The sequence below is a fragment of the Gossypium arboreum genome, chromosome 6 (genome assembly GCF_025698485.1).
Source record: "Gossypium arboreum isolate Shixiya-1 chromosome 6, ASM2569848v2, whole genome shotgun sequence".
Lineage (NCBI taxonomy): Eukaryota > Viridiplantae > Streptophyta > Magnoliopsida > Malvales > Malvaceae > Gossypium > Gossypium arboreum.
The window spans coordinates 109,931,924-109,956,050 of NC_069075.1; the positions used below are offsets into that span (position 1 = coordinate 109,931,924).

Consider the following 24,127-nt stretch of genomic DNA (forward strand, 5'->3'; position numbering starts at 1 on the left):
CTAAGTTATAGTGTGTATGTGCTTGAAGAAAGAGTAGGTTGTGTGTGTGCACAACAATGTGTAAGCTCTTGCCAATTGACCGCTGGTTGTTTTATGGTAGATAGTTGATGACAGGTAAATTGGCATGATGAATGTTCAATGATAAATTGTATGATATGCTTGAGCAATGTATCCATAGTACGGAGGGAAAGTATATATAGGTTAGATAAAGTTAGGATTGAAAAAGGATGAACCTATAAACCGCCATATAGTGTTGCTAAATACAGACCATGATGTGCAAAGCTTTGGGCCTTGTTGAGGGGACACTACGGTGTTCGATCATTAAAGTAGAAATGGCGAGTAGGAGGTATGGCGGATGAATAGGGAAATGGAATCCCATTAAGATACCATCATACAACATTTTTTAGTGCAAACCATTATTTGCAAAGCTTTGAGCCTCACAAATGGAACACTTTAGTGTTCGAGCATCAAGGTTAAATAAGAATTGGTATGATACTAATTGGTCCTTCAAGGTGACACCATGATGACTGTAATTAGGTTCCATATAACAACATTGCGACAACGGTCAATAGGCTTTATGGGGTGACACTGCGATGATGATAAGGTCCTTCGGGACAACACCTTAAAGAGGTATAAGATGTAAGACCATAGCTCAATTATGACAATCAATAGAGTCTACTAAGACATTAAAAGCAAGGCAGCCTTCCGGGATAGTAAACACGAGGTAGTCCATTAGGATATTAAACATAATGTATTTACGTAAATGTAACACCCCTAACCCGTATCCATCGCTGAAACAGGATTTCAGGGCTTTACTAGGATTTACATATCATTTAACAAAAACTTTCAATTAAATACTTACCGATTCAATGCATCATATAAATAAACATATTACCATTCAATCAATAGCTTGGCCCTTGTCTAAGCATTAAACAACAACATTATTAGTATACTTGCACATATTTCATATAAATTCAACATTGATATACTTATTTTCTAGACATGTCACAATAGAGTTTAATAATTGTCTCAACTTACATAATTTCCTTGTATCAACATATTAAAGATAATCATATATGTACATGTCATGAAACATATCATTCTCTTACCATTTCTTCATAAGCATATATCATTCATTTCATTATATCAATATTTCATGCACTATCATTTCCATATATTTTATGTATATTTATCCGGTAATAGTTCATATCAAACTTAACATAAATTAAATTCCATGTACCTATACTTATTTCGTTTATCTAATTTCATAATTATTTCATACAACTATTTTGTACATATATTTTCATATGACCAATTCTTCTAGACATTTCACACAACCATTTTGTACAACCAATTCATATAACCATTCATCATCTGATACATATTACCTGAATATTAATTGTTCAACAGATGTCATAGTGTCTCCCATCCACAGTCTTATTTATCTTCGACATGATGCCATAGTGTCTTTCAATTATGGTCTTACTCATTTTCTGTCATGTTGCCAGGGTAACTTTAAACCATGATCTTATTCATTTCCTGTCATGTTGCCAGGGTATCTTTCAACCATGTTCCTATTCATTTTCTGTCATGTTGCCATGGTATCTTTCAACCATGGTCTTATTCATTTCTCGTCATATTGCCATATTATCTTTCAACTATGGTCTTACATATCAGAATCATGATGCCATAATGTCTTTCAGCTATGGTCTTACTCATCTGAATCGCGATGTCATAGCGTCTTTCAGCTATGGTCTTACTCGTTTCTGGTTTGATGTCATAGTCCAACTATGGTTAGTCCAACTATGGTCTTACACATGTATTACTATGGCCCAGCCATGGTCTTACACTCGTAGTGCCATATCCCAGATATGGTCTTATCATCAGGATGCCATAGTCTAGCTATGGTCTTTCACATATATTGCCATGGCCCAGCCATGGTCTTATCCGTCAATTCATCACTGATCACTAAACGATCATATTTAATTCAGCGTTCTGCTCAATTTGAACTTTTGATTCGATTTCCATAATTTAACAATATTCATAATTCAATTGCAAACATATGAAATAATACATTATATCATTCCTAATTTAACAAATAATCATGAAAGTTCAACCATATGAACTTACCTAACTAAATTGCAGAAATACCAAGATTCAGGGGCATTTTGGTAATTTTTTATTTTTATTGATTTTTCATCCGATCTTGATCTAAATTAATAATTTCATTCAATTTATTAACTTAGACAATAAAACAATTCATTTCATGAAATTTGATCATTTTTTACATTTTTACAAAATTACCCTTTAAACTTTTACTTTTATTCAATTTAGTCTCTGAATCTAAAGCATGCAAATTATCCATTTTAAATGTAAGCCCTTACCAGCTGAATATTCATATATTTATTTTCCTTCTCCTCATCTCCATTCTACATCCTTAATATATATAACATGCTTATATGTAACATTATCTATAATTCCATTATTTACTTATATGTTCATTCAAAGCTGTCCACTTGAGTCATAGTCACTAAATTATTTATATCTTGAGTTACAGAATTCCAAATTAAGATCCGCTTGATGTTATTGAAATGAGACTCAAATATCTTTCTACCATAAAGTTTCCAAAGTTTATACTTTAGCCAATAAGTACAGTAAAATCTTCAAATTCATCTCTATTCTGCTGTTTGACAGCTTCAACCTTTCTTTACTAAAAATTAATTATCTCTTAGTACGGGATTCGGATGATTTTCCCATTTTTTTATTGAAAATAGAATCATTAAGTATTTAAAAATATAAATTTAATCCCACAATTATTTTTCCCTAATTTTTTATGATTTTCGAAAGTCAGAACAAGGGAACCCAAAATCATTCTGACCTTGTCTCACATAAATTGTTATATCTCACAATCTACAATTCTGTTACTTATACCATTTCTTCTAGGTGAAACTAGACTCAATTATTTAATTTCATATATTATTTAACCTATAATTCGAGCTCTATAATTTTTGGTGAATTTTTAAAATTAGACTACAGCTGCTGTTCAAAACTGTTTTAGTGCAAAATGTTGATTACTAAGTTTATAACACCCTTATTCCTTTTCTCTATAATATTTCTCATCACTTTCTCTTACTTCCCTTCACTAACATATCAAGAACATAAAACCTTATATAAGAAAACTCTACTATAACATCATTTCCATGCTTTTTCAATAATAACAAGCTTAAAAATATATTGAAATCTTCATGTTCTTACCTTGTCCTATTGATTACAATTTTTAACTTGATTTTTGTCTCTCCTCCAGCTTCTATTTCTTGAATCTAACTTGATATTCTAGCTCCCCATAGTCTCCTTTTCATCTTTCTCTCTTGATGGCTGTGGAAATTCTTTTGATTTCAAAGTGAAAATGGTGAATTTTTGGTGAAAGGACCAAATTGTAAAGAAAAGAAAATTTTCTTTCTTTTCTTCTCTTCTAATGTTGGTTGCATGAAAAAGATGGATGAAAATTCCTCATCTTTCTTTCTTTACATACTAATAAAATATCTTATTAAAATATTAATAAAATAATATTTATCTAATTAAATAATTATAAAAATATCAAAATATCTCTAATATCATTATTGTCTTCTAGAATTCTCTCTCTTTCCAATTGACCGTTTTGCCCTTTATGATCTTTTAAAATTTCATCCTTGAGTCATCATTTAAATTTGGTAAAATTGTAATTTAGTCCTCATAATTCCTCACCTATTCAATTTGGTCCTAATTCATCCATTTTCCTTAGTTTCTAGATCATTCCACCCTTAAAATATTTACACTATTAGCCCTTCAACTTTTTCATATTTACACTTTAACCCCTCAAAGTTTGAGTATTTACTCTTCTACAACAAAACTTTTCTCACTTATACAATTTAGCCCTTTATTGAATTAATATATCATAATATACTTCCCAATATTGCCATAACTTAAATTTTTCCTTTTTGTCACTTTATTTCCTTATTTTACTATATCAAGGATAATATCTTACTGTAAAAAATTTTCGTGGTATTACAGTAAAACCGTAGCTTAACTAGGGTAGCATAGAGAGTCCACCGAGATAGTAAACACGAGGAAGTCCACTAAGACATTAAACATGGGGTTGTAAGGTGTAAGACCATAGTTCAACTTTGACAACCAATAGAGTTTGCCAGAACATTTAACATGGGTTCAGACTAGGTAAGATCGTAGCTTGGCTATGGCATCAGGTGAAGTCCGCCAAAAAGGTTAGGCTAAAAAGATGGCAGTATTAGAAAAAAGAGAGATCGAAGTATAACCTACTTGGAGAGTAACACAAAAAGAAGAGTATGACTTGTTCGAGAACACGAATAAATGGGATAGTCTAAGGATCCGCTAGATTAAGAATATGAGTCTTCATGTTTGGGCAAGTAAACCCGAGTCAAGGTGAAAATAAAATGATTAAGCGTAACATAAAACTAAGAAGCCGCGAGTATCTAGCGTCTAGTAAGTCTGTCGAAGTCTACGTGGAGATAATGGTCGCCCAGACAGTCATATGGTGGAGGACGCCAGAACATTCACCAATTGATGGGTGAGCTAACTAGGGTTATGTAATACAAAATAAACCGTATGGAAGTCTGCCAAGGACTACTTAAGCAGAATCTCGCCGACAGGCAACAAAGAGTATGGATCAATAAGGATTTATCTATTGTCATCAGTCATTTTGGTGACTAGGAACAGGAAAAATAATTCCAGGATTAAATGGTATAGTGCAAGGCTATCATGGCATTAAGGCATCCTTTTATATGGCTTATTCACATGGTCAGAATCATGAACACAGAACGAGTTAAGGTAAAAATGGAAAATTTGGAATGAGGCAGAATCAGGCCTGCACCATAGAGGACCAATTCTGTAAAGAACATGTTTATGACTCAAATAAAGAGTAAGTTCGCTATCAGTAACTTGTGGAAAGAAGGGAGGGCATCAACCTCGCCGTGAAATCTGCGAATGACCAAGGATGAATAGGGAGTTGATATCTCTACTTAAAACTTCGTTCCCTAAAGTTATGAATTTTGATATAGGGTCATTATGTAGAAACTCACTAAATTCAATTGAACTTATAAATTGTTTGCTTATTTGCAGGGTAAAGTTTTCATTTGAGAATCGAGTGAAGGGCTAAGCCAAACAACGCCAGGTTGAGGGAGAGGCATGGATGTCATTCATGTGTATAGAGAGGCTCCCTTAAAGGCCACACATTGGGGATCGATACAAGTGTAACGATCTTATTTTAAATTTTGGTGTTGTAAATACTGTTAAGTTGTGTGGTTGAAATCTAGAAGAGTTATATTTCTTGTTATAATTTTCATTTAAGAGTTTAAGTAAGTTAATTATAATAAACTCGTTGTTGTAGTTATATTATTTGGGTCCTTGTATCACCTAGTACCCAGATCTAGCGAACGAGACGGGTCTAGGGTGCTACAAAGTCTTTCTTCTCGTTATCTATTATTAATTGGCTAAATCAAAATTTATCATGTCAAGATGATGTTGGCAATCATGAATATACATGGGGAATACTCTTTTCTATCCTTTGTTGGCTCCTTTGGAAGACATGTAACAACTACATTTTCACTGGCAAACATAGTTCACTATAAGAAGTTACTGCTACGGCTATCGCATGGGCAAGGAACTACTTAAGTTCAATGACAGCACAAGTTCGTTCCACAACCACGATCATGTCTACCCATTGGTGTGCACCAGAAGTAGGATGGGTGAAATTAAACATTGATGAAGCAGCCTTGGCGCATGGTATTGGTAATTCAATTGGGGGTGGTCCTTTGAGACTCTCATGCGGAATGGATATGTGGTTTCTCAATGAACATTGCTAATGATTTCGTCTTTAATGTTGAGTCAAGAACCTTGCTAGAGGAGCTCATTATTGCCTAGGATTTTAGCTTTCAACATGTGGAACTTGAGTGCGACAATGCTATGCTGGTGGAAACAATCCTTGCTGAATGTGCAATCAAAAACAGATTACAAGAGTTGCGAAACATTCACCAACTCCTTCGCCATAATTGGAAAGCGCGTGCCCAACACATCCCTCAATTTCATAACAGAATAGTAGATCATATAGCCAAGATCCCGATTAATGGTACCAGCAGTATACAAATATTCAATACGACACCAATTTCAATGCTGAGTTTGCTAATGGAAGATCAGAATAATTCTAATACTGTTTTGTCTTTTTTTTTATTGTAATCGCTTTTACTGTTTCTTTACTACCAAATTTTTTTTATGTCACTCGACTATTAAATGGCACTTTTTAGTTGGTATAATAGCAATTTTATTTATCGTTGTTATACTTTCTATCAATTTGACCTTGATAATATATAAGATGATAAAAATTGAAATTCTTTTTAAAATTTAGAAATTTCTAACAATTAAAAGTAGATAAAATTTTCAAAAATAGATAAAGTGAGAAAATGAGGAAAATTTATTTTAAACCCTCCAAATTTTCTCTTTGTATTATCTTTATAGAAATATCAGTTTTGGATGTTGTTCAGGTGCATGTATCTTGACTTGAAGATATTCTAATTTGGCTTTGTAAAACACTAAGGAAGCATATAATAGTCTAGCTTTTTTTGGAGGTGAGGATTTTGTTCTGTTTTTATTTTGTTATTAGATTCTATTGAATGATAAATTTTTTATTTCCCATACATATTTTCAGGATTTTATTTTTCTAGAATTTTTTATTTTTAAATAATTTTGAGTTTTTCAAACAATTTTTATATAGAATCGAGGTCAAATTAGTATAAAATATAAAAGTTGAGGACTAAAATGTTATTACACCAACTAAAGAAATGCCACTTAATAATCAGGTTAAAAAAACAATTTTGAAAACTCTAGTGAATTGTAATTTTTAATTAAGTAACTAAAACGAAAACTTACCCTTAATTTAGTGTTTAATGGTGTATTTAAATACACCAAATGAAAAAATCTGAAAAGATTATTAGTAATTTAATTTAGGAAAATATTTAATAAATTCACAGTAAAGATTTTAGACGCAAGAAACAATATTAAAGATTAATAAGTGTCCTTAGGATATAATAAAAATTAAAAATAGATATTTAAAAAGAAAAACAGATATTAATTTTTTTAAATGTTGGTGGAATAAAAAAATAAACGAGCAGTGTATAAATATTCATAATTTATTAAAGAATGAAAAGAAAAGTAGAAACAAAATAAACAGGAGGAAAAATACATTTAAACCACTGTGTCTATCTTAGTAATACACAACCCCTAATTTTTAGGGTTTGTTCCTCAACTATATAAAGGCAAGTTTTAACACCTTTAGCCTTCATCATATTTATCTGCTCTGCGGCCTCTTCTCATCACAACGCAATCCCTGCCTGTTTCTTCTCATCGTTCATATCTTATAGATTCTAATTTCACATCAATTTGAAAATATATATATTTAAAAAATTTTAAATAAAAATAATAAAAATACTTTGAATTTTTGAAAAAATTTTGATTTTTTTATAATTTTTGTTGAAAGAAATTAATTTACTTATTTTTTAAATTAATAGGAACTAAAGGGGTATTTATACTAATATGTTATTCAAATTGTAAAATTTGACTCGAACTCGAAACTCAAATTACTTATTCGTGTTGACTTAAATAACTTAAACAACTCGATTCGATTAACTTAAAATTTAATTTTTTTTCAAATTGAATCGAGTTTTGTTATCAAGGGCTAATCTAGGGGGCTGACAAGGCCCTAGCTCCCCTATGGATAATTTTTCATTTTGACCCTTTAAAATTTTAAATTAATAAAGATAAAATTACACTTTGACCCCTCTTAGAAATAATAAAATTTTGATTTAATCCTTTAAAATATATTTTTACTATTATAAAAATTACAATTTAATTTTGACCCGTCTAATTCAAATCCTTAAGTTTTAATTTCACTCTATTTCTTTTTCATCTATTTATATCTCATTCATGTTTAATCACTATTCTCACCAAAGTCCCCTTGCTAAATTAAATATATTGGCAATCGATTTTAATGTGTCGCCAACGTGAAACTCGAAGGTAGAGGTGTTCATGGGCGGGTCAGTCGGGTTCATGTTGGGCTCAACTAAAATTCAGCCCATTTACTAGGTCCAACTCTCATTGACCAAAAAATGGGTTGGATAAAATGATAAAACTCGGCCCAACTTGACTCGCCCATATTAATTTTTTGTATTATTTTATATAATTTTAAATATTTATAATACATCAAAATATTAAAAACATCAAAATAAATATTTCTCAATAAATTAAAAATAAATTTTAAAAAAATATAGACTTAAATAACACTAAGATAAATACAATTTAACAAGTAAATACCTCTAAAATAATAACAAAATTAACAAATGCCTTTAAAATAATAATAAAATTAACAATAAAATAAGTTTTATACAATATGCAAAGAATAATAACAAAATAATAGCAACATAATAGAAAAATAGTAGCAAAATAGGGAGAAAGCAATAAGAAAATAACATTAAAAAAAAATAGATTTTTTTGTCTTTTAGTAAATTTGGGCTGAGCCCAAATAAAAAATACCTTACCCGAGGCCCTGCTCATTTTTTAAATGGACCTTATTTTTTTGTCTAAGCCCATTTTTCAGGCTTATATTTTTAACCAAATCTTCCTATATTTCGAGCAGGCTTTTGAGCCGGGTCTAATGACCCGACCCATGATGAGTTGTACTCTAAGGCTTAGCTTAACATTTTAAGCAAAAGTTTCAACTTTTAATTTATAAAACATTTTTTTATCCGGAAGTTCTTTTAAAAAGCTAAACTGCCAACTCAACCTTAGTGCACTGTATAGTACGCCGATTATAATTAGAGGTGATCATGGGTCGGGTAAAATTGGGTTTGGTAGGGCCCAAAAATTCAGGCTCGCTTTCTAGGCTCGAGCCCTGCTCGGCCCAAAATATGGGCCTAAATTTTTATCCAAGCCCGACCTGACGAAAAAGTGTGAAGCCCGAGCCCGGTCCGGCCCAGCCCATATTAATTTTTTTTTTTAGCTTGAGAGCATGAAATAATGACAAAAAATAATAAAGAGAAAAATAAAAGCAAAGCCCGATTTAAAATAAATAATCCTGCAAATAATTATTTTATTTTTATTTTAAATTTGAATTTAAAATAAATGTTTCAAACGAAGACAATTTAATTTAAAACTTTTTATTTAAATATAAATTAAAATTTACTAACTTATTTGGTTCTAAATTAAAATTTTATGTTGTGGAATTTTATTTAAAAGAATTTTGAATGTATATTTAAAAATTAAAATACTATTGAAATAAATTATAAAGCTTAAAAATTGTAAACACGTAAATGTAATGAAGCATGCATGATGCAAGCATGTGAGTCAATTAGTCCACAATCCACATGCATTATTATTAAAATAATAAGTATCATTACATTGGTTTTGAGTTTGATGAGTGATTGATTATTGTAATAAAATTTAATTTAAACCCTAAGATAGTTTATAAGATAGTAAACAATCCTCAAGGTCTAAGGCTCATGCAACTGTCATTGTTCATCCACAAACCAGGGTAAACAGCATGTCGAGCTAAATGCCATAAGTGTATCCATTGATGCTTAGAGTTGAATTGTTTATAAACTTAATGAAACCTAGTAAAGCACTCGTATGTATAAAGCTGTCTGTTTATTAAAAGCTCATGGCTTCGAACTTAGACAATGGGAACTAAAGCATATATGCATTTGTACATAGTAATGAAATAATAAACCTGCAAGAAGAAGATGCAGCAGTAAATAAGAAGAAGAAGAAGAAGAAGAAGAAGCTTACTATAAAGAAGAGGCTACCGAGACTGCAAAGGAAGAAGCAAAAATGAAGAAGCTGAGCTGAGCTTGAGGCTAGCTGGAGGTGGCCGACAGACAACTGAGATTTGGGTGGATCGGTGGAGGTGGATCGGCGGAGGTGGTGGTGAGGTGAGCTAGGAATTTGGGTTTTGGAAATGGGAAAAAGGGGAGGAAGGCAACAGCACGAAATGATAAAATGAAAGTGGGAAAAAAAAAGAGTAAAGTTAAAGACTTAAAGTTAAAAATAAAAAATAATTAAAAAATAATAATTTAATATAAAATTCTGGCCGGGCCCGGGTTAAAAAAATTTACCCGGGGCCTGATCCGTTTTCTAAACGGGTCTCATTTTTTGTCTAAGCCCATTTTTTAGGCCTATATTTTTACCTAAACCCTCACATTTTTTAGACAGACTTTTGAGCCGGGCCAGGCCGCCCAACCCATGATCACCTCTAATTACAACTGCTTAAGGAAGGTATATGCCCTTGTTTGGAAATTACACAACCACTAATTTTTTAGGGTTTGTTGAGCAACCACTATATAAAAGGCAAGTTTTAACACCTTAAGCTTACGTTATACTCTATGTGCAATGCGGCCTCATCTCATCTCAACGCAATCCCTTTCTTATCTTTCATGTCTTATAGATTTCAATACCTTAAATAGGTACTACTAATCTTTCATTTTTCACTTTCTGTCAGTCTAATATTCTACGCATCAACAATCCATGAATTGCATCCTATAGCTTAATACTGCATCGTTTTTTTTCTATAATCTTATGTCAACTGAAAGAATGATTTTCAGATGCTGTAGAATTTTCTCCTTTACTTGTTTCATTATGAAAAAATGAAATCCATTTTCTCAAAGTTGATTTGCTATGAAACTATTGATTTTTTTTTAGTTTGCAAATGTTTAAGTGATGTGCAGATCGGCTCCATATCAGAGTCAACAGCAGGTGCCAGTCTATGGCCGATCTGACTGCCGCTTGGAGCCAATATTTAGTTAAAGGGGTGAAGACCCATGAAACTCACAGTTGTTTCATGACACAATAACCCCTTTACAATTGTTTATTGTCTTTTAAATTCATGGTCTAGCATTTGACGGTGTTGTTGAAGGGGGGAGGGGGGCATACAGTCAGACACGGGTGTTTGTTTGTTTACAATAGCAATCCACCTTTTGCATTGTGCCTAAACCAAAGCTACTTACACGATTGGAGGGAGCCTTTGCCTTCTCCATGCTTTCCTTCAAATTTAAAGCAGCTAAATTTTTATTTTATATTTAATGATTTTAACCATGTTATTACTTCTGTTGTGAAAATTAATTTGAGCCTAATGCCGTCATGCATGGTGGATTGGTTGATGGGGATTGCAAGGAAGTATTTGAAATATCATGTTTACAATATTGTTATCTACAGCTTTAGAAATCATTCCTTCCTTGTTTAATGTACAGATACACACATATAACAAGGAATGGATGATTTCTAAAGCTTTAGATAGCTTTATCATGATGAGGAAGCAAGGCACCGAGTTCAATATTGTCATGTATGGTGGAAATATTGCAATTTATAGTACTGTTATCTACAGCTTTAGAAATCATCCCTTTTTTAGATGTGTAAATATATAAATAAATTGAAGCACGTTGCTAGAAAGGGATGATTTCTAAAGCTCTAGAAAACGTTATTACAACGAGAAAGCAAGGTCACCTATAGTGGATTGGTTAATCCATATTGCAAGGATTTTATTGGCAATATTGTTATCTACGGCTTCAGAGACCATCCCTTGCTTGCTAAATTAATGGAATCTGTAATCTACAGATTGACGCCCCTTGCAAGGAAGGAATGGTTTCTGAAGCTTTAGGTAACTTTATCACGACTTGATGCACGTTGCAAGGCAGGTATGGTCGTGGATGGGAAATCATCGTCCCCTTTTGATTCGGTTTACACTTTTGTGCTCGTTGATTGAAGCTTGCAGACTGACTCATTGTCTCTTTAGCTTATTCATGAAATTTTGGCTTATATTATTTTGATTTGTTTTTACCAATTGTGTACATTTAATGTTGGATTCTGTAAGTTTCAATGTTGAATTTCGATAAAAAAACAATTTCTCAATTTGATACTTAAATTTATTGTCAATGTCGAATATAGTATTTAGATCAAATGATTGTTTTCACCGATAAGTATCGAAGCTTGTTTTCAATATTGAGAAAATTGAATCTTAAAATTAAACTTACATACTTAATTGAGATGAAACAAAACTCAGGTATTAAATTAAAAATTTTGAAACATGGACATTTAAAATTCAAAGGAATCCAATCCCAAATTTGTAATTACCACATTCAAAACATAAAACCAAATTTTATTCTGGGGAGGCAAAGTGGAGAAGCAACCACTCTTCCTAGAATTGAGAGATGATTAGGCAACCTAAACCATTTGGAGAGCTAGGTATGATAATCAACCAAGTCCACATCATCAAAATAATATGGACAACTATATCACTTGAGAGAATTCTATATGACTTGAGATTAGGGATTAGCGTTTTATTAAATTAATTGAAAAATTTTAAGTCAAGCGAGTTGGCAAGTCTTTCGAATTGAGTAAATTTATTTGAGTTAAATTAAAAATTTGAACATGTTAAATTAAAATCTTATTAAATTATAATAATTTTATTTTAAAGCACATAAATTTAAAAACATATATATTTGAAAAACAATTCAAAATAAAATAATAATAAAATATATTCTTAACTTTATTTATATATTCTCTAATTTTTTAAAAATAAATTTAGAATTTTTAAAAATATATAAATTTTAGAATTTATATAAATATTTTGAATTTTAAAAATTATTTGAATTTTTTTGTAATTTTTGTTGAAAGAGACCAATTTGCTCATTTTCAAAATTGTAAAACACCAAAGGGATTTTTACACTAATTTGTTATTTAAATTGTAAAATTTAACTCGACTTAAACTCGAAACTCAAATTACTGATTTGAACTAACTTGAATAACTCCATTCAATTAACTTGAAATTCAATTTTTTTGAATCAAATTGAGTTTTGCTTACCCCTCCTTGAGAGGGATACATCATGGGTCCAAATTAAACTTATCTATAAGCTTAGTCACCTGGCCTGACCCAAAGACCTGTCTGAAAAATAGAAGAGTTTTGATAAAAATATAAACTCAAAAAATAAATTTAGACTCAAAATGAGACTCGTATTCAAAATGGGCTGAGTCTCTTATATAATTTATTGGTCTGGCCCGACCCGAACCATATGCTTAATAAGTCACCGTTTCTTTTCTTTTTCTTTTCTTTTCCCGATTAACACCTCTAAATCCCTTCTCCAGTCCAACACTCACCGACCACCACCGTCATCGTTAACAAATCCGGTCCACCACACACCCACCGATCCATCATCGTTCACCAATCACCATTGTTGCTTCTTGACTGAAAACCCGAAGGTAACACCACCATTTTTGAATTTTCTTTGTTTCAACTCTTTGTTTTTAAAGCTCTGCCTTTGAAAAAAAATGGGTTTTTTGAAGCAATGAGATTGGTTGTTTTTTTTCGATAAAATGCATTTTAAAAATGGAGGTTTTCACACTAGTTCAGTTTTGAAAATAAAAGTGGAATTGTTTAGCTAGTGAAGTGTTACTCAACATCGGATGACTGATACTGCCTTTTGCATATTTAGAATATTTTGCTGGCACTTTAACATAGTACTTTTAATCTAACAAATAAAGTTTTTGAATGGATGACATTCATGAGCTATGATGAACTATAAAGACAATTCTGTACCATTTAACCCTAACCACATGTTATATTCCATTCACTTCAACTCCAAATACATCGCACCCTTGCTGTTGTTTTAGGTTTTCTAATTGGTGGAACTTTTTCACTAGTTTCAGGTTATTTCCCTTCTACAGTTACCCTGAAATGAATTGATGTAAAAAATAGGTGTCATTTCAGTTTGTACTAGCATTTACTTTCACTAATGCTGTTTCATATCTTCTGCAAATTGACATGCCACCTGTGATCTTTATTAACTAAAAATAAGTAATTAGGACAACAGTGAGGATAATAATAGCTCAAGAATTGGCTTGCTGCACTTGATGGACATTCACTGGTTACTTGGCAGCCCATGCCATGCATGAAGTTCGCTTCTAGTTGGAAAGTCCATCAAGTGCAGAAAGCCGAGCAATGAAAGTGCTTGGGAATGCAAAAAAATACACCATAATAACCTATGCCAAGCCACCACCTCCTGTTAGGTCTTATAATTTTCCTAACCTCAACACAACTGCTTCGAAATAGTTTAGTTCTGGATATGCTTTCTTCTTGCAATGTTTTCATCTGCTCGTTCTTTATTTTTCAAATGTGAAGATGTCAATGTAAGTGCATGGTCTGATGATTCATGTGGCATAATGGGATTGTTTCATTTATAGGTTTTTATTTTAAAACCCCCAATTTGTGATGACTAGAGTTTTGAGCTTTTATTATCCTCACTGTTGTAGTAGTTACTTATTTTTAGTTACTTTTAGCAAAATAACACCCCCCCCAAAAAAAAATTGTTTTATATAATAAAATAACTTTTTTAAAATTAGTTTACGTCGGGCCAGCCTTGGGCCTAAACTTAGACAAAAAATAAAGCTCATTTTTTGAATTGAGTCTAAATCTAACAATTGAGCTTAAAATTCTATCATGACCCGATTCATAGACATATCTAATCTGAATTCATGAATTTTAATTTCACTCTATTTCTTTTTTATCTATTAATACCCGATTCATGTTTAATCACTATTCTCACCAAATTCTCCTTGCTAAATTAAATATATTCGTAACCAACCAAGTCACTACAAGTGCAAATTTTAGTGTGCCGCCAACGTGGGGAGCTCTAAGAAAAACAAGTCGAGGGGATACGATGGGTTAACCGCTTGACTAAGTTTTGGTTGTGTAATTGATCAGGATTGGGAGACCCTTAAGGAGAGACGAATAGGAAATGATATTTCCGGAATATATGTGAAAGCTTCTCATTTCAACTGCCAACTCAACCTTAGTGTACTGTATAGTACGCCAATTACAACTGCTGAAGGAAGGTATGCGCTTGTTTGAAAATTACACAGAATCTAGAAAGTTTACATTAGGCAGTGCGTATGAGTTTTGGATTATAACAACGTTGGACGAGTGCAGAACCAGGAATGGTATTATCATGTATGACTTGACAATAACCTCAACGACAAGAACTGGTACACAAAACCCACAATACCCTTCCATCTCATCTTTGCCAAAACTTTTAACAGTCCTTGTAGGCTAGACAAATTTCTCGAACGTGCAACTACTGAGTAGCCTATCCTGTTAAGTTCTTGAGATGGAGGAAACCCAACCTTGGTGTAAAATAAACTCGGCAACGAGGAATCCTGGCAGGGGAGGAGCTGAAGTTGTTATTAGGGATCACAATGGAAATTGGGTAAAAGAATCATATCGACACATACCACAGGCAACAAGCGTGGAAGCAGAACTCTGGACTTGGTATTATTAATATATACAAGTATAAGTAGATGCAACTGCTCTAATAAGTCTCGTATCAAACACCATTACTTTAATGTGCCAGAATGTGGTGATCTAATTATTGTTTATGGGGAAGCACCCTTACAACTAGCTTCCTTCTTGACAAAACACCCGCAATCTGTAGCTCAAATAGAACAAATAGTTTTGTTTTGAAATTTTTCGTGTGATTAGTAACCAAAATAAACAAAAAAGTCAGCTCATGGAAGAGAATGAATCAAAATTTGCATTTCATGTAAAAACTTCATGCCTTGCGTTATACAACAATCATATTTAGCCTAAAACCCTCAAATTTCTGAAATTTGAAAATTAAAGTAACAAAGACTAAATTAACACCAAAACCCCATTTATCAAAAACAACAATCACAATCAAATGGGCAAAGTGGCGTACTTCCTGCACCAGATTTACTAATACCCAATTCTTCTTCAGTGTAAATTGCAAAACCATCTGCCGTTCTTTTCCGAGGCCGAGAAGAAGGTTCATTGAATCCTCCTTCCCTGTTGGTTTCTTTACTCTTTTTACTCTTCTTTTTCGACAATTTGGGTTTTGAAATTTCCTCGCCGTTCGGTTTCTCGGACCCTTTAGGGTCGGGTTTCTTCCTCTTTTTACCTGCAAATATCTCGTCGATTTCGTTACCAGCCATTTTAGAAGCTGAATTCTTCTGTTCTGGAATAGATTCTTCTTTTTTATTTTCTGCTTTTCTAGAAGGCGTCGTTGAAGAACCCTTCTTCGCCATTAGGTTGAATCTGCAACTTCAAAACAAAAAATTATAGCATACGAAGAACTAAAATCAACAAAAACAAAACTTGAAGAAATATTAAATACATTTATTAAAAGAAAAAATAATACGAATGTTGTGTCAGAGAACACATTATCAGCACTGGAAATCAGACAGGGATAACTGTGATAATATTAAATTTTCTCATCATTTCCAACATCGTTTCAAAAAAAATTTGTTTCAAGGAATCTTCAACGAATAAACGGATTAAATCCCGAAAAAAGAAAAACCCAGAGAAGGAAATATCTTCCTATGGATATAAAAAGTAATTATCACTGGTGCCTCCTACCTCGCAGTGAGATCCTAAAGAGATTACGATATGGTTTTCCCCTAAACGGAAACGAAGCAGCAGAAACAAAACGAAGCGGAGGAGTGTGAGACAGAGTTTATTTGAAACCCTAAATTGGGTAAAAGATGATTATATATAGGCCCTTTGTTTCGGGTTAAGGGTTTAAGGCTGAGCTTTCTCAAATGTTTGGGCTTTTTTCTTAGAAAATGGACCTTTTTTCTTTCGGCCTTCTTGTGAATGTAATATAGATTGTATGATTAAATTAATATTTGGGTACTCTAATTTTTTTTAATATTTAAGTCTAAGTTTGCTATCAGTTTCTATATTATTTGCATATTTAGCATTTTATATTTTATTATTTTTAAAATAATAATAATCTTTTTACTCTTAATTGAAGTCCAATAATTTCGACAAAAAATTTAATTAAGTTGGATTAAGTAATATCCTTTTAGAAAATTGTTCGTGATTAACTTTATTACTTTACTTTTAAATAGTAATATTAAATCTAATCATTAGATGTGCTCATGAGTTAAATTGAGTTAAGTTCGACTCAAAAATGAATTTACTTTTTTGCTCAAGCTCTTAATTTAAGAAAAATAAACTCGGACTTGACTCGACTTCCCATGTTTGATTTTTTAGATTAATTTTTGTTTAAAAATAAAATTTAAAAAATATATATAATATACTAAAAAATGCTAAAATAAAACTTTTCTAACACATGAAAAGGTATTCATATTTAAAAACACTATTATAATTTATTAAATTGAAAACACAAATAAATCTAATAAATATTTTATTGTATTAAATATAATTTTAAAATTTTATATTTTGAGTTAGGTTATACTTATTTTGAACAAACCCTCTATCTAAAATAAAATAAAATAAAAAACTTTGAGGGTTATCAATTAAATTCCAAAAATATACTACATTCTAGGGTTAAAAGTAAAAATATTAAAATTGAAATGCGTGACTAATCGATCCACTTATAAATTTAAAATATCGTCAATTAAAAAGTTATTTTTTCCAAGAAAATAGAATCATAATGAATTAATTATAATATGTATTAATATTGTAGAGAAACCACATTTAAAGTGATAAAATTATTGCTGGTTGTCATCATAAACCAACGTTTAAGTCCTACGTTACTCATCCCCTTTCATCACTACATCTCAAATTTTCATAAATCTATGGAAGAAATCAGTGTTGGATTTCACCATGTTATGATATAATAATGTTCCCAGGTCTCTCATTACTAATTAAACCTCACTCATACGCCGGGTATGGGAAACTGGGTGGTAAGTGCTTCGACTCTACTACGAAGATTGGACACCTTATCCGTCAACGAAAAATCAGGATACGAGACAAACTTCAAGAACTCTTGGACCTTTGATCCAGAAGCTAATCCCTTAGCCTCAATAGTGATTTGCACGCCCTCATGGATGAAATCAGCAATAGCCGTGAATTCCTTTTCTGTAAATCCTCTGGTAGTCATTGCAGGCGATCCAATGCGAATGCCACCCGGCACAAGTGCACTCTTATCCCCTGCAAATTTTAAGATGTATCAAGGATTGGTATAAAAAGGGAAAAAGTTAATTATAAATGAATGGTAAAAAAGGGGAATAAGGAAGAACTTACCAGGCACCGAATTTTTGTTCAAGGTGATAGAGGCCATGTCAAGTATTTTCTCCACCCGAGCCCCATCAATACCCTGTTGCAGGAGAAGTTCATTGATATAAAGGAGGCAAAAGGAGTTTAGGGTGTCTACAAGAGAATAAAAAAAACAAGAGATCCTACGCCTCTAGACTTGTCAATTGGGCAGATCAGGTTGGTTTTGATCAGGTTTATTTGGGTTTTTGAATTTTTAGGTTTGTCAGTTTAAGGTTCAAGTTATTTAGGTTGGGGCTATTTAGTGCATTTTGCGCCAAGTTATTTTGGGTTCAGGTCAAATTCGAGTTCAGATCAATTTGTATTTGGGTTGGGTGGATTCAGATTGTTGACTTTTTATAGCCAAATTGTGTAAGGTTGGTCGAGTTGAGTCAGGTTTTCAGTTTTGAGTCAATTTCTAAATGCCACTCAAGTTTGCATGTCTCACAGAGATGGTAACTTACCAATGGCCTTAGATCCACAAGCACAAGGTGATTATCACTACCACCAGAAACTAGTGTATAGCCAAGTTCAACCAATCGGCTTGCAAGAGCTCTACAATTAGACACTACCTGCAGCATGAAGTACCCATATTTTGACTTAATCACCACATAACTGTGCATTTTTTTTTTTTTATTACTCATCTTTGAAGGAAAGTACCTGATTCTGGTAAGCCTTGAACTCGGGTGATTGTGCATGTTGCAAGCAAACTGCTAGTCCTCCAATTGTGTGGTTATGAGGTCCACCCTGCATATACAAACATTATGCTTCTCATGATATAACTAGTTCCATAACTTGAAAGCCGGCAGAAGGATGGAATGGGGAATTCAGATTAGTAATAGGAGCAAAGGAGACCAATCAAACTAACCTGTAAACCTGGAAAAACAGCATTATTGATAGCAGATTCCAAATCAACTCCAAGAACAGGGTCCTTCTTGAAGAAGATCATGCCACCTCTTGGACCTCTCAAAGACTGGAAATGAGTAAAGAAAATCAAGTAGGTTATTCAAACGAACATATTAACACAAACAAAGTAATAGTACTATTTGGAACACACAAGTATCAGTGAGATTATTGGCAAAGCAGCTTATTTAAATTCTAATGCACATGATAAGTAAATCATGATCAAAACAACGTGAAGACATTCTTCGCTACACAAGGGCAAGTGAAATAGGGAAAGAATCAAGCGAGATTTACCATGCTACAAGGTAGTAGATTTTCTCAAGTTACCTTAAATATTAATGTTTCAACAAGCAAAACTAGCACTATGTGAAGTGAATTTAACATGCATATGGTTCAAGACAGCATTTGAAAATATTCATCCCAAACCTTGTGTGTGGTTGTTGTCACGATATCACAATATTCAAAGGGGTCAGCAACTACAGAAGCGGCAACAAGGCCACTTATATGAGCCATATCCATCATGAGAAATGCACCAACAGCATCTGCGATCTTCCAACAGATATCAATTCCAATTAAGTTAAATGCTTAAAAAAAGTCACTAAATGATAGTAAAGTACGGCAGACTATATAGCACAACCAACAAGCACATCAATGCTTACCTTCCTCATGCGAGGATAATCAAAATCTCGAGGATATGCACTGGCACCACAGATTATGAGTTTTGGTCGAAAGAGGGTAGCTGTTTTCTCAAGCATGTCATAATCAACTAGGCCTGTTCCAAATTTAAGACAAATCAAATCAACCACCAAGCAAGCATACCAACCACTAAACGAATTAAGTCTTAACAATAACGATGAGTTACCTGTGGATTCATCAAGCCGATAAGGCATTGACTCGAAATAGATTGATGTACCAGATACACGTCTTTTAGGAGTCATAAATCCATGTGACAAATGTCCGCCATGTGGTAAGTCCAAACCCTATACCAGTTACATTAAGAATCATTTATATGTGCACTATCGAACAGAGAGAACTAAGTTACAGCAGCAGAGTTCGGCAGAAGTATCTTACCATTATTCGATCATGCGGATTAAGAATTGCTGTATAAACCTCAAAATTAGCAGGAGAACCAGACAATGGTTGAACATTAACGCCCCACTTATTTTCATCCAAATGAAATGCTGCCAAAGCCCTCTTTTGGCAAAGTATTTCAAGTTCATCAATGTACTCATTGCCCCCATAGTACCTGCAATAAAAATTAAGATCATTAGCTGCAAATAATAAATCCAAAAACACAAAGATCACATCTCTATGCATTTAGCTTAACTCGATATACCTTTTACCAGGTAGTCCTTCGGAATACTTGTTTGTGAGACATGACCCAACTGCCTCCATTACTGCTCGGGATGTAAAGTTCTCTGAGGCAATAAGCTCAAGGCTTTTGAATTGCCTCTCTTTCTCCTTGTTAATAATAGCACGAACCTCGGGATCGGCTTCACTGAGGCCATGGTCCACAAATCGGGTTTCGACCACAGGGAATGAGTCCGAAGAGGGAGGCTTTCCAGTAACCAAGCTGCTTTCAAGTTGAGCTCTACAGGGTTTGACAGAGTTGAGCTTAAGACCATACCCTTTTAAAGGAAAAATTGGTCTATTCCCTTTGACCCATATGGGCTGTTGCAAAGAACCCATCATTGCAGCTCCATTACAAGCCTGCATTTTGACTTCCCACTAGTATTTCTCACAAATAACCTGCAAATTTACAACAGAATAACAAATAGATTAAAATAAGAAATTCAATTCATCATCAATTAATTTATATGTTAAAGCAGAAAATGAACAGCTATTAAGACTTAAATAATCCCATGAGATACAGGCAAAAAGAAAAAAAGGTATTTTCCTTTTAGAACTTGATCATTACCAATTCTTCTGTTAAGCCAAAACACGAAAACTAAAGAACAGCAATCTATCTTAAGTTAAAATACAGATAATAAACAAATATCTCAATAACTGGATATGAAAATTAGAGAGAGCAACGAATTAAACAAAATTTTAAGAAAGAAGGAATAATTCAAGAAATATAGAAAGAAGGGCATACTTGTTGGAAGGATTCTCTTTTTTTTTTTTTCTCGCGTTTTCTTTTTGGGTGCAATGGATTGAAGTGGCTCAAACTCTAAAACCCTAAAAGTCGACAGCGGTTTGCTTTAGTATAGTGGCAAAGAAGAAAATTAAAGAGGGTTAATTGCAGGATAAGCCCTACATTATGATCCAAATTTAAATTAATCCATAAACCTTAAAAGGTTGAATTTGATTTATCAAAGTATTAATATTGTATAATCGTATCTTTCCATCATCCTAACATCGATTTCAACATTAAATTTTGACGTAAAGTATATTTAAAGTCGATAAATAAAAATTTTAATATCTAAATTTTTATTACATGAATAATTTAAATTTGATGATTTATAAAAGATTAGATATTATCACTAAATTTTACAAAGACTTTTTTTAATGTGTTATATTTAAACTATCAATGTAACAAATATAAATGTATTTATAATTTGAATAAATATAAATGTATTTATAATTTGAATAAATTATTTTAAATATACTTCGTGTCAAATTTAAAATAATATTTGATATTTAAGTTAAAAAATCTAATTAATATAATATTAACACTTTAATATTTCAATTAAAATATTTTAAATTTCAAATACTAATCTAGCGAATAACCCTAATTAATAAATAAATGTAAAAGAAAATGAAAAAGACGAACGGCGCCGAAAATGGATTGGATAGCGGAGATTTGGGTAGTTGTCTTATGAGGGTTGAAAAACCTCCATGCGGGTTGTTCCATTGGATCTACTCGTATGTACCTGCTCTGATGTTGCCACTTGTCCTACTAAGTCCTGATTAAGTGATATTGGGGGGAAATCAACTACATGAAAATGCCAGTCTTCAATTATGCTAAGAAAAAAAAAAAGTGTAAACCAAATTTGTAAGGTTTACCAAAAATGCTAATGGTTAGAAATTTGGGTAAACTATGTAGAAAGTTACTAAATTGTTAATAAATTTATCTTGTAGTTACTTAAATTTAAAAAATTATAAAATGATAATTAAATTATTTAAAAGTTTTTATATAAATTATTAAATTGTTAAAATTATTGTTATATGGCTTTCTCCGTTTATACCGTCTGCACCAATTAAAATCTTTTTTTCTCCTTCTCTTTTACAATTTAATTTTTTTTAAATGAATAATTTTGGAACGTAATGAATTTACGAACTAAAAATTAAATAGTTTTTTTCTCTGATCCTCCACACTAATTATCAAATCAACTTGAATCTAATGTATGTTTTCTATTCTCGATGAGTATTGATCTATCATATCAATCATTAAATTGTGGTTTAGAGTTCACCAATCAAACTTACTCAAACTACTCCTCTTTCTCCAAGCTTATCTTCCACTATTCTCCATCAGTTTTGATCAAATTTAGGAGGTCTCAAGAAATTAACTATAACTATGCAATTAAAAACTAGTTTAAACGAAAATTCTGACCTTCCATAATGGTCTTTAGGCATGTCTTAAAACTGAAATTTTCAAATAATAGCAGAGAATATTCAACGTAATTTCAATATAAAAAAATTGAAGAAGCCAATGAACTAAGCTGGCGGAAGAAGAGACGACCAAGTTACCAACTCCACCTTTCATACTATTAATACACTGGATTAAAAATATTTTATATATTACAACACCACCGCACACTTGATGGAGATTAAATCTTATAACCTTTAATTTTTTTCCTATATATTTATATATTATATTTTTTCTAAATTTTAAATAATATCTCAATATTTTTGTATTATTATTATTTTTATCATTTTCAAGTGTCACAATTAGACCTGATCATGAATCGAGTTTGGGTGGAGCTAATGCAAATTTTTAGGCTTGTTTTCTAAGTCTCAACTCGAAAAATGGACTTAAATTTTGTTTAAGCCCAACCTAGATAAAAAAATACTAACTTTGAGTCCAACTCGGCCCGGCGTATTAAAAAATTTATATTATTTTTTATATAAAAACAAATTTTAAAAAGTAAACATCAAATACACTAAAAATATTAAAATAAATTATTCTCAACAAATTGAAAATACATTTTAAGAAAAAGTCTTTATATTTAAATAACACTACAATAGTTACAACTTAGTAAGCAAATGCCTCTAAAATAGTAAGAAAATTAATTGTAAAACAAGAGTTATACAATATCCAAACAATAACAACAGAAAAATAGTAATATAATAACAAAATGGCAACAAAACAACATTAAAATGTCAATAAATAACAATGAAAAATTTTAGGCAAATTCGGGTCAATCCAGGCTCGAGCCAAAAAAATCTTACCCGAGGCCTGACCCGTTTAGAAAATGGGCCTTTTTTTTGTCTAAACTCATTTTTCAAGTATATATTTTTGCCCAAACCCTCTCACTTTTTAAGTGGGCTTTCGAGCTTGAGCGAGTGGCCCAACCCATGATCAGGTCTAGTCACACATGGTAAAGATACTTGAAAAAACAAAAAGAAAAGGTCATTAATGTTAACTGTCAAAGAATCTTTTTAATGCATTTTACTCATTTAGATACTCAATTGAGTAAAAAAACAAAAGCTTAATTACTTTTTTGAAAAAATTCAAAAGCTTTTACACCCTTAATCCTTCTATTTTTTAAGTATATTTACCAAGTACACCAACAATAAATTTTGACAAAAAATAATAATTATGTCATCTATAAAGTAAAATATTTAAATAAAAATAAAAGAATTTAATCTTAGATAAACCATAAAAATAGTTACTTAACTATTAGCGTATTTCTATTTTGATCATATAGGTTTAAAAATTTTATTTTAATCACTAACATTATTGAAATTTAATATTTTGCTTACTCATTCATTATGAAATATTTTTATTGACATAATAAAATTTTATCTATTCAATATTAACATATTCTATCAATTTGGTCTTAATTCTAAAAATTCAACAAATTTAACCCTCAACTTTACACATTTAGTTAATTTAGTCTTGATTCTTAAATTTTTAAAAAAATTTAAAAAAATTTAAAA

General features: G+C 31.8%; 2 protein-coding genes, 1 long non-coding RNA gene and 1 other non-coding gene across 6 annotated transcripts; 1 reads left to right on the forward strand and 3 right to left on the reverse strand.

Annotated features, from left to right (window-relative positions):
- The first annotated feature begins 10,361 nt into the window (after window positions 1-10,361).
- Window positions 10,362-11,974, forward strand: LOC108484745 (uncharacterized). 2 transcript variants are annotated; one of them, XR_008284294.1, is made up of 2 exons: window positions 10,362-10,520; window positions 10,756-11,974. It is a non-coding gene; the product is annotated as an uncharacterized LOC108484745 (long non-coding RNA). The 2 variants fall into 2 exon arrangements; XR_001871297.2 differs by having other exon boundaries at window positions 10,772-11,974.
- Window positions 11,975-15,612: 3,638 nt separating this feature from the next.
- On the reverse strand, window positions 15,613-16,609 carry LOC108485413 (uncharacterized protein C6G9.01c). Of its 2 annotated transcripts, none has more exons than XM_017789248.2 (2): window positions 16,478-16,609; window positions 15,613-16,156 (listed from the first exon to the last, which is right to left on the reverse strand). In XM_017789248.2, exon 2 carries the CDS (start codon window positions 16,144-16,146, stop codon window positions 15,760-15,762), a length of 387 nt encoding a protein of 128 aa, XP_017644737.1. In that variant the 5' UTR covers window positions 16,147-16,156; window positions 16,478-16,609; the 3' UTR covers window positions 15,613-15,759. The 2 variants fall into 2 exon arrangements, with proteins under 2 accessions (XP_017644737.1, XP_017644738.1); XM_017789249.2 differs by having other exon boundaries at window positions 15,613-16,162; window positions 16,478-16,607.
- Window positions 16,263-16,347, reverse strand: LOC128294589 (small nucleolar RNA R38). The gene has a single exon (XR_008284897.1). It is a non-coding gene; the product is annotated as a small nucleolar RNA R38 (small nucleolar RNA).
- An 882-nt stretch (window positions 16,610-17,491) lies between the features above and the next one.
- LOC108486534 (serine hydroxymethyltransferase 3, chloroplastic-like) lies at window positions 17,492-21,257 on the reverse strand. The gene is made up of 11 exons (XM_017790637.2): window positions 21,120-21,257; window positions 20,361-20,773; window positions 20,096-20,270; window positions 19,887-20,004; window positions 19,684-19,796; window positions 19,451-19,573; window positions 18,990-19,094; window positions 18,782-18,868; window positions 18,586-18,693; window positions 18,113-18,185; window positions 17,492-18,019 (listed from the first exon to the last, which is right to left on the reverse strand). Exons 2-11 carry the CDS (start codon window positions 20,738-20,740, stop codon window positions 17,745-17,747), a joined length of 1,557 nt encoding a protein of 518 aa, XP_017646126.1. The 5' UTR covers window positions 20,741-20,773; window positions 21,120-21,257; the 3' UTR covers window positions 17,492-17,744.
- Between the last annotated feature and the right edge of the window lie 2,870 nt (window positions 21,258-24,127).

What these genes read in the sequence shown, in the direction of transcription:
- LOC108485413 (XM_017789248.2), bottom strand. Translation starts at nt 16,146, where the DNA reads ATGGCGAAGAAGGGTTCTTCAACGACGCCTTCTAGAAAAGCAGAAAAT.
- LOC108486534 (XM_017790637.2), bottom strand. Translation starts at nt 20,740, where the DNA reads ATGCAGGCTTGTAATGGAGCTGCAATGATGGGTTCTTTGCAACAGCCC. An exon ending in CTGTTTTTCCAGGTTTACAG is followed by an intron (nt 18,869 to 18,989) that starts GTTAGTTTGATT and finishes TTGTATATGCAG; the next exon opens with GGTGGACCTCATAACCACAC. An exon ending in TCAAGGCTTACCAGAATCAG is followed by an intron (nt 18,694 to 18,781) that starts GTACTTTCCTTC and finishes TTCATGCTGCAG; the next exon opens with GTAGTGTCTAATTGTAGAGC.